Here is a 10313-nt window from a genome sequence, read left to right on the forward strand (position 1 = left end):
AATGCATTAGTTTAAAATACCAAGTTGCATTAACTTCAGAAACATCAAGGCTTCTAAAGAATGATCTTTGTGTAACATCTTCTTGCAACAGACATTTTATTGTCACTCTAGGAAACAGGACTGAGTATATAATATGATATAATATGATGTTAGCTTTCTCTCAGTATCTAAATGCAGCAAACCTGAGCTGTGGCTTAGTATGAGTTGTAACAGTTGTTTGAACACAAACTTTTCTCCTTGAATTCCAGGAACAGAGTATGTCACAGTTTGGGGAAAGATGGTATTTAAAAATAAAGCTCCAAACCTTACCAGATCTTTAGCTTAGTATTTTCTCAGTCTAAGGTTTAGCCACCTATAATTCTACTTTTTTTTTTTTGTTTTTTGAGTGCTAGCCTTCTTTAAAGAGCATAAAATCAATAGCAACAAAACTCCGGTCAAAGAAAGTTGTCTTTAAAGCTATGCCAGTATGAGTTTTCTTTATTAATTCATTAACAAGGACCTTCAGAAGATAGTATGTGTCTCAAATCCAGTCAGGTAGACATATTTAAGCTTGTACAGAGTTTTTTGACATAATAAACAGCCACAGGAGTAAGGAACATCAGCAGAGCTCTCAAAAGGATAACCGTGATACAGGCTCCATCACATTCTGTATTGAACTCCCAAGGAGGGTGCCATCTGGGATAATCTATAAATAAGCATATCAATATCAAATTTAGTGGAGTACATACTTTTAAAGTACCTAAGGAAGGTAAGTAGCAGTATAAAAATTGTGATACGTACAGATAACTCTATCACGTCTTGGATTTCCTGGAAAAAGGGAAAAAAAAACCCCAAAGCATTACAGCCAGCCATGATTTGTCTCTCCTTCAATTTTTTACTATCTAGGCAAAACAAACTCATCAGATTTATTACAGCCAATAGAACTGACTGAGAATTCCCACTGATAAACCTTATAAAATACAAGAAAAGCTAATTTTTTTAAAAATAAAAAATACACCAAATACTTTAGAATATGAATGTCTCCATGAAGCTATTATTGTTTATAACAATGACATGGATGGGGGTCAGAGACATAGTACACAGTCCCTTTATTTTCAGTTTGAATCCTCTCTCCTTTGTCTCTCTTGAAGCAATAAATACTGTTTAAAGTTCAGAATATACATGAGCAGTAAATTCTATCAAATACAACTTTATGAATGAGAGTGGGAACCTGGACAGCCTGGAGAGTTGGGCAGGGAGAAATTGAATGAAATAGAACAAGGACAAATGTAGAGTCTTGCACCTGGGAAAGAGCAACCCCACAGACCAGTATGGGTTGGGGACTGACCTGTTGGAGAGCAGCGTAGGGGAAAGGGACCTGGGGTCCTGGTGGGCAGAAGGATGCCCATGAGCCAGCAATGGGCACTTTTGGCCTAGAAGGCCAAGGGCATCCTGGGCTGGATTAGAAGGGCTGTGGCTAGTACGTAGGGAGAGGTTCTCCTCCTCTTCTACTCTGCCCTGGTGAGGTTGCATCTGGAATATTGTGTCCAGTTCTGGTCCCCTCAGTTCAAGAAGGACCTCAGGAAAGTGCTTGAAAGAGTCCAGTGCAGAGCCACAAAGATGCTGGGGGCAGTGGAATATCTCTCTTATGAGGAAAGGCTCAGGGAGCTGGGGCTCTTGAGCTTGGTGAAGATGATACTGCAGGGTGACCTCATTCATGTTTACAAATATGTGAAGGGCAAGTGTCAGAAGGACAGAGCCAGGCTAGACATCCTAAAAAGACATCCTAAAAAGTCCCTCATGATTCTATGATCTATTTCCCAAATGTAAATGGCCTTAAGAAGAGTTTTAAATTACTTGTGAGTTAGACTTGAGTGAGCACCATCAAGGAGTACAAGAAAGCTTTACCCAAATAGGTGACTGCATTATTAGCTTTTGCACACTGCATGTTACACTTGTTTTTACTTACTACACAGGTTATTTTCACAGGTGTCTCCTTTTTCACAATTACTGCATGATTTCCCCTGTATATATGGCTTTCTTGGAAAATTACCACTACAAAGGAGAAAGGAAAAGTTCCATACGTAATTTTAAATGATGTGTAAACATCTCAAATAATTTCTTTAAGTACAATGAAAATACAATACATTGATGGGAATTAATAAAAAAAACTTCAGCATCATTTTCTTTTTTAAAATTTTCAATGCTCTATCCCTGTGAAAGAGAAGAATCTTAAAAAGCTACTATTTTGCTTATGGCAAAGTGTTCAGGCTTTGTGTTCAAATTTTCCATTGGTATATGAACCTCTGAAAAAACAATGTTCTGGATGGAGCTTGGTTTTAACTGAAGAAAAATGAGGATTTCAGAGCAGAACATTTTTAAGCTGACACACTCTAAATAGCTTAAACTTGACTGCTTAGCAAAGAAAGCTACTGACTGTTTTATGACCTTGAGAAACAAGACCTTTATTCCACAAAACACAAATGTCTAAGAGTATGTGATCTTAGTGAAGACAGTGGAATCCTTACATGCTTAAGTACCTAATCCAAGCAGAGCCGAAGTGTTTAAGTATAAAGATCAGCCTGCAGTACTTAGTACCCTGCCCATTCTCACATAGGTTCCTTATACATCTTTTTACAGTGTAAAAAGCTGAAGAACATCTAAAAAATAGACAAAGCTAAAAGAAGTCATCCCAGTGCTGATAGCAGTTGCCTGCAGCAGCTTTCTCATTTCTTCTGTGTCATATGAAAAAAGAAATCAATGACGTTTTTGAAGTTGGGATTTATCTGCTAAAGAATGACACTAATCAGTAAAATTAACAGTTTAAAAACTAAGGGAATGCATGTTCTAATGCTCATGGCTCTCTGAATAACTGAATTAGACAATCATTATTTTCTCTGATTGCATTTACCAGGCTACCAATAAATAGAGCTAGTGAGGTGCAACACAAACAGAAAGCTTGCCAGCTGCCTGAATGGAGAGCTCCAGCCTGGCTGCTTACCCACCAGCAGCAGTCCTTGCTGGAATTTGGTATTCCAGTCACTTCCATGCCTGAGCATTCACAATAATTGGCATTATACAGCACCCACCCTACAGGCAGCCTGAGGGACATCCCCTTGCTCTAAGCAGGGTGCTAGAGGGGCAAGCAGACAGTGCTGGCTGCCTCTGCATGAAGTGAATTGGATCAGGCACTAGCTGCTTTGTGCTGAGCACTGAGCATTATGTGTAAGACATCTGTTTGCATCCTTTGGGACAGCAGTGCTGAGTTGTCTCATAGCAGATCATTTAAAGCATGAGCTGGAACTTCTACAGTGCTTTCTTATGTTGTGCTGAGAACCTAATTTACCTGCAGCTAAACATTATTATGATTGCTTCCACTTTTTAAACATTTAAACCAGCAGCTTACCTTGGTGAATAGTTGCAAACAAAATTTGCTGCATCTGGGATTCCTGCAACTTCCTTACAGTAAGTAACAGCACAGCCAATTTTATGTGAATGGTCCCAAACAACCTATAAAAACCCAGTTTTAAAATAAATTAGAAAATACACTCCATGGGAGCTTAGTCTAATATCTAGAAAGTTTCCACTGTGTTCAGCAATCTTACCTATTATTAACATTTTGTAACATCTTCTCTTGAGTATTTTTTTTTAATTGCTGGTGAGCCTTTTAAGATTAACTGCCAAACATTCACCCTCAAGATGAAAGTGTCCTATTGCAGCAAGCTTCCAGAATCTTTTACAGAATCATTCCAGAAAGAGTCACTGACTTTATGATTATTAGGTAATCTCCAAAGAACAACAATTAAATTGGTGGCAACTACCCAACACATCCTTTAATTCATTTCAATATTCATAACTCAGGACTGCATGAAGAGCTGCTTCTGCATGCTAGAAGTGGTCTGAATGATTACTGCTGTAATCTTAAAACTGGGATCTGTAGCCCTGCACATTTTCAGCCATACTTAGAAGATGGTTTACTACCAGTTTGAGCATCCTCTGCTTTTTCCTTGGAGATTCTTCCTATACTTCCTGCATCTGACTAAACAAACTGAAACCAGGTGAAAATGTTTAACTATGAATGTACAATATCTGGAAGATCAGACATTACATCTCTGGAAAACTTAAAAAACATTGTGGATTTCTCTCATCACCTCCCTAGTATAAGGAGCACAGGCCTCAGACCGACCAACTGGTTTGAACATCCACATAAGTTTGTCTCTTCAACCGGAACTGCAAGAAACAGGTCAGCAGACATAAACCTTTCTCAGAAAAGGCTCTTCATGTTTAATGTGGTGTTACCTAAATCCTGGACTAAGGGCTCAGCATTTCAGAGGCCTTTTTTGGTAACATGGAACAGTTTCACATGCTCTTTAGAGAATTTCACCATTTTGACACTTCTCTCTTGTGCTTCTCTTAGCAGGTCTACATAGCCTGTTTTTTAAAATTTTGAAAACTGTACACAATTTTGTGTCTGAGCCTTCAAGACCATGGTGACTTCTAGATCATGCAGGGATTTTGCTGATCAATTTTGAAGAAATATTTACTTTGACATGGTGTTTAGCCCACATACTCTGCTTGGTTTTACCAGTGATTAGCTTCCTTTGTAATCCTGCCTGACATCCTGCCTGAAATGCATAAATATTTTGACATGACTGAGCTAAGTGTAACAAGAAAGAAGCAGAAAGAAACCTTAGAAGTACACATCAGTCCCAAGAGAAAAGTGCAAAACCCTTCAGGATTCTATGTAGACAGAATCACAGAATCAACCAGGTTGGAAAAGACCTCAGAGATCATCAAGTCCAACCTATTACCTAATACCTAACACCTCCTGACAACTAAACCATGGCTCCAAGTGCCACATCCAAGCTTTTTTTGACAGGACAAGGTTGAACAGTAAATTCAAAAGTTATAGGAAGGGCCTTGCTATGTAACCCTTGAGTTTGTTCCAGGCAGAATCAGGAGCAGGAAACACGAATTAATATTTGAGAATAGATATGTGAGAAAAGAAATGACAAGATGTGCAAAAAAAGATGTCCCAAACAGAAATGTTTTGTAAATGGTTCTGGTAAAACTTGAAGTTATTTTCATTTCATAATCCAAAGTCCACTCAAAAAGAGCCTCACAGCTACTGCTGTGTCCAGTTACAGTTTCACTGCAAACTTATTGCTAAGTATTTTCATTTGTAATTTCTACAGAAGAAGCCCCTTTGAATACAGTGATGTGAACCTAAAGAGTCAGTTTTACTAGGTAAGGTCTGACCTGACATTAAAATTATCTTCTGGTTTAGATCAGTGGAATACTATGTGTTGGGTCATAGATGAAACTAATTCTACTGCAAAAGTTACTTTTTAACCATGGAGATGAATAAATCAATTTAAAATATTTTTTTTAATTTTTTAAAAAATATTTTTACTTCCTCAACAGAATTAAGTTTGTCAGAATTAGCACTCAGAAACCAGAAATATATCACGAATTTGCTGTTGGTGCTTCCTTCCCCTCCTTCTTTTTTCACAAGATTTGTAAAGAATACAATTTACTTCAGCTGTATTTTCTCCTTCTGTTCAAATTTCTGCTAAGGACTACCCACAGACGTTCTGCAGTTACTGTAATTACTTTGAATAGTGTTTCAGGTTGAGAGAGTTGGGGCTGTTCAGTCAGGAGAAGAGAAGGCTCCCAGGAGACCTTCTTGTGGCCTTCCAGGATCTGAAGGGGGCTCCAAGAAAGCTGGGGAGGGACTTTTGAGGGTGTCAGGGAGTGATAGGACTGGGGGAATGGAGCAAAACTAGAAATGGGGAGATTCAGATTGGATGTTGGAAGAAATTCTTCCTCATGAGGGTGGTGAGACACTGCAACAGGTTGCCCAAGGAGGTGCTGGAAGCCTCATCCCTGGAGGTTTTTAAGGCCAGGCTGGATGCAGCTGTGAGCAACCTGATCTAGTGTGAGGTGTTCCTGCCTGTGGCAGGGGGGTTGAAACTGAATGATCCTTGAGGTCTCTTCCAACCCTGACAATTCTATGATTCTCCAAACTTACAGAATTCACAACTGTGTGGCTTTGCTGTCAGAGAACTCAAAATTATTTTACAAAGTCTGCGTAGTATGGATACTATGAATGAGGAGTGAGGCTTTAAGCGAGGCCAATACTGTGGGCAAGAAGAATGGATTAGCAGACAAAACAAAGAGGTGAATGAGTGCAGGGGTAACCAGCAGTACAACCGCTGCCAAGTGGCTGTCAGTCACTACAAATCCCATATACAACTCTCTATTATTTACAACCTCTCCTGATTTATCTGGTAGGCACCACACAAGACATCTTACCAAAGACAACTCTTACCTGAGTGTAATGACCACAAACTTTAGTACATTCCTGTGTTGTAAAGTTATAGGAGCTGACCTCATCATACCACAATTTAATGGCATTAGTAACAGTGAAGGCTTGATGACTTCCAACCCAAAGATTCTCTCCAATAGATGTGAAATTAGGATGGCACTGACGTTCCTTACTTAAGTATATATTGTGTTCAAAAAGGCATCTCTTTGCCCAGGCCCTTGCAGTCCTTGCCAAAGCTGCATCCCAAGTCTGCAAAACATGAGAGGTGAAAAAGTTGTGCAATGTTCAGTTACAGCTGAATCTCAATCAGATAAAACCAGTCAGGCATTAAAAGTACAGGCAGGTATCATCCACTGGACTTTCTGAAAGAAACGTTTCCCCTTATCTAGGCAAGTGCCTGTGTTTTATTTTCATTGGCTTTTCCTGTTGCAGCACAGAAGCATTAACTGATTTCATTAGATAAGTTTTTTCCCCCTTCACTGCTGAAAACTAACTTTGTAAGAGCACTTTCTGGCAACTAAACCCACTTTTACCTTCAGACAAGAAATTACATATATTAAATATGAAACCATTTTTTTTTTGGTTTTGTCACAAAGGACTGGAACAGGCTCCCCAGAAAGGCTGTGGAGTCTCCTTCTCTGGAGACTTTCAAGGCCCGTCTGGATGCATTCCTGTGTGACCTGAGCTAGATTCGACGGTTCTGCTCTGACAGGTGGGTTGGACTCGATGATCTCTTTGGGTCCCTTCCAAGCCCTGTTATCCTGTGATCCTTTGATTACAGTTCACTCAGTCTCTATGTGGACCTTACAGTAACTCCACTGGCTGCTGATACTGTTTTCTCTCCTAGGCCTTTAGTCTTTTCTAACCATATTCCTACATGCATACTTGTGTCAGTGTGAGCTGAAATTCCCCCACCCCACCCCCCTCCCGACAATAACCAGGCTAGCTCAGTCTGGAAGCAAATGAAAAGCTGTATTTACAAAGCAGAATCTACAATCTACAATGAAATGCAACGAATATGTACAAATATACAAAATTCACAACACTTACAAATATATACAATCAACAGAAAAGCACAACCGATCTCCCTTTGCTTCCCCCCAAAGGGGACCCTCCCAAAGGGGCCTCTCTCTCTCCCAGGAGCTTCTCCCCAGACCCCCCTGGACAGAGAAGCAGAGTTAGTTAGAGCATAAAGTTGTTAACTTAGCTGCCAAGGTCAGTGTGTGTTATCTTCAGCCAGAAGAGAAGAAGAAACAGCAGCCAGACAGCCCAGCAACTGCCCCCACTGCCGAACGCAGAATGTGCAGAGTGCCTACTTTGTTTTGAGTAATAGTTCTTAAACATTTCTATCTATCCAATGGAAGCGTTTAGAACAATCAGTATTTTGCTTTCTTACACCCAATAGTGACTTATTTACATTCTTTCACTTTCTCTGTTCTGAACTTTGCAAGGAAAAATTAAAAAGACAGTTTCAAACCATCACAGTACTTTAGCTGCTCACTGCACATAACATTTTCCTCTTGTGGAACAGAGCAAAAATAAAACATCCACTTTTTCAGCATCTTCTTGGGTTTTGCTTAACACTTCCCTGCAAAGATTTTCAAGTTCAGTTTCTTTTGGTTATGACAAGCAAAGGCTTTTCCTTCCCACCAGAAATCATCCTCAGCCCTGAGGGTATTCTAGTTCACATGCTTGCTTTTGAGGGACATTCTAAGTCTTCTGGATCACTCCTGCTACAGGACATTCTTTCTTCCTAATGAGAAATTCCTCAGGGTGGAACATGAACACCTTCCACTGGCCTACCATTACTGCATCCTCATATGACACACCTGTTGTTTCTGGACCCACCAGCCTGCAACTGACTCAACGGGAGTTCCTATCAAATACATGCAGTGATAACTGAACACAGAGCAGCTACCTTGGCTGCCTTGTCACCTTAAGCATGTTTTATTACCCTAAGCTCACATTTCAAAGGCCTGGGGCCCTAGCATTTCCTAAGTGCCCAAAGCTTTGTATTTTTTTTCTTCTTTCCTTTGTTTTTCAAGAGGTAAATATAGGTAAGTATGAGATGATACATAATAGGTAGGAGGTGTTAAACACTCTAGAGGTGTTTAAGGCCAGGCTGAATGAGACCTTGGGCAACCAAGTCTACTTGAGAGGTGTTCCTGCCCATTACAGGGCTGTTGGAGAGGATGATCTCTGAGGTCCCTTCCAACCTGAGCCATTCTGTGATTCCATAATTAGGTTGGTGTGACTTTACAGAATCACAGAATTAACCAGGTTGGAAAAGACCTTTGAGATCATCAAGTCCAATCTATCACCCAACATCATCTAATCAACTAAACCATGGCACTAAGTGCCTCATTCAGTCTTATTTTTAACACTTCCAGGGAAGGTGACTCCACCACGTCCCCAGGCAGCCCATTCCAATGGCCAATCTCTCTTTCTGGGAAGAATTTTTTCCTCATCTCCAGCCCAAACCTCCCCTGGTGCAGCCTGAGACTGTGTCCTCTCCTTCTGTCACTGGGTGCCTGGGAGAAGAGCCCAACCCCCACCTGGCTACAACCTCCCTTCAGGCAGTTGTAGAGAGCAGTAAGGTCTCCCCTGAGCCTCCTCTTCTCCAGCTTTGTGAAAGGTGACATATAAACAACCACCCAGATTTTTCTTTGGGGCCCGTGGGGTTTGGGAACAACCCTGTGTGCCTTATAGAGTGAAAAAAAATAAATGGAAATGCTGCATCCTGTCACAGAAGTTTTCTGATCCAGCATCAACCTTGCCCAGTGCCCTCCAGCAGACCCCAGGCCCACTGACCCATCCCCGTGCTGGGGCTGTGGAGGCCGCAGCGCAGCCCTAGGCCTGTCCGTACCATGTACCGCATGTTGCTGGCAGGGGGCTGGACTTTGCTGCGGAAGTCGTTGTGGACCTGCACGCACTCCTTAATGAAAGTCTTATCCCTTATGCCCGGTAGGGTGGGCACCTGCCCGGCTGCAGCCCTCAGCATCAGCCACAAGGCCAGCACCGCTGCCCACGGCCTCATGGCGCCGGCGCCTGGGGCCTCACCCGAGGACTCTCCTTCCCTCCCTCTCTTTTTCCCTCTCTCTCTCTCCCTCAGGCCCCTTCCTTCCAGAGCCTTCGCCGAGCCCTCGAGTGGCGCGGCGCGAGGCGCCCGCCCGGAACCGCTGTGCTGCCGCGAGAGGCGTGGCAGCGCGCGGGGCGCTGGCTCTGGGGCAGGGGAGCGCCGGGGCCAGGCCGGGCCAGGCCGGCAGCGGTGATGGTGTCGGCGCTAGAGCAGGTGGTGGTCTTGGTGGGTGCTGGTGCTTTGCGTCTCCGTCGTCATGCTGAGGATGTTCGGAGGAGGAGGAGGCGGGCGGGCCGGCCGGCCGGTCTCCGCGGGAGGGCAGGATCGTCCCCGGCTATTACGATCGCCGTTAGCATCGCAGAGGTAGGAGGCGGGGCGGTGCTGGAGGCCGCGCCGTTCGCTGCGGGAGCAGCCTGGGGGCGAGCTCGAGGGGAGCCCCTGGGAACGGAGAGAACACCCCCCCAGCATTTCTTATTAGTGTGACCTGTGGAAATTTTTTCATCTGTGCTAATAGGTGTTCTAGCAAATCTCTTTATTTGTGTTAAACCTAAACAGAAGTAAAAGTAAAGAAATAATTTAAACTTAAAATTAGTACTCACTGGGAAGCCTTCTGAAAAGGGGGAAACTGTTTGGGAGATAAAATGTGGTTTCCAGATGAGTTAGTGTAGTTTTACTAGTAAGTCTAAACCTGCTTGCCTTGAAAGGAGATTGTCTGCCTGAACTTGGATTAAAAGATTAAGATATTTTACGTTCTGCTTCTGGCAATTAAGGCATTTAATTTTGGGGGTAAAAAAGGTCTGCTCCAAATGTCCATGTTGCAAACTGGTCAGTGACATGTGGAAGAACTTGTAGTAATGCCTGGCATGACTGCAGAGCTGATTGATAGTAAATGTCACTATCACCAGGGACATCCCTGGAAGTCTGAAA

General features: G+C 42.5%; 1 protein-coding gene across 1 annotated transcript; it reads right to left on the reverse strand.

Annotated features, from left to right (window-relative positions):
• Nucleotides 1–530: 530 nt before the first annotated feature.
• On the reverse strand, nt 531–9344 carry LOC128981474 (GLIPR1-like protein 1). The gene is made up of 6 exons (XM_054400268.1): nt 9174–9344; nt 6311–6556; nt 3386–3489; nt 1949–2034; nt 781–807; nt 531–685 (listed from the first exon to the last, which is right to left on the reverse strand). The coding sequence occupies exons 1-6, from the start codon at nt 9342–9344 to the stop codon at nt 531–533; spliced, it is 789 nt and encodes a 262-aa protein (XP_054256243.1).
• Nucleotides 9345–10313: the final 969 nt, after the last annotated feature.

Source organism: Indicator indicator, chromosome 4 (genome assembly GCF_027791375.1).
Source record: "Indicator indicator isolate 239-I01 chromosome 4, UM_Iind_1.1, whole genome shotgun sequence".
Lineage (NCBI taxonomy): Eukaryota > Metazoa > Chordata > Aves > Piciformes > Indicatoridae > Indicator > Indicator indicator.

Coding starts and splice junctions, on each gene's coding strand:
- LOC128981474 (XM_054400268.1), bottom strand. CDS start 9,344: ATGAGGCCGTGGGCAGCGGTGCTGGCCTTGTGGCTGATGCTGAGGGCT. Junction 6,557..9,173: donor CCAGCAACATGCGGTACATG/GTACGGACAGGC, acceptor CATGTTTTGCAG/ACTTGGGATGCAGCTTTGGC. Junction 2,035..3,385: donor GTTTGCAACTATTCACCAAG/GTAAGCTGCTGG, acceptor TCTCCTTTGTAG/TGGTAATTTTCCAAGAAAGC.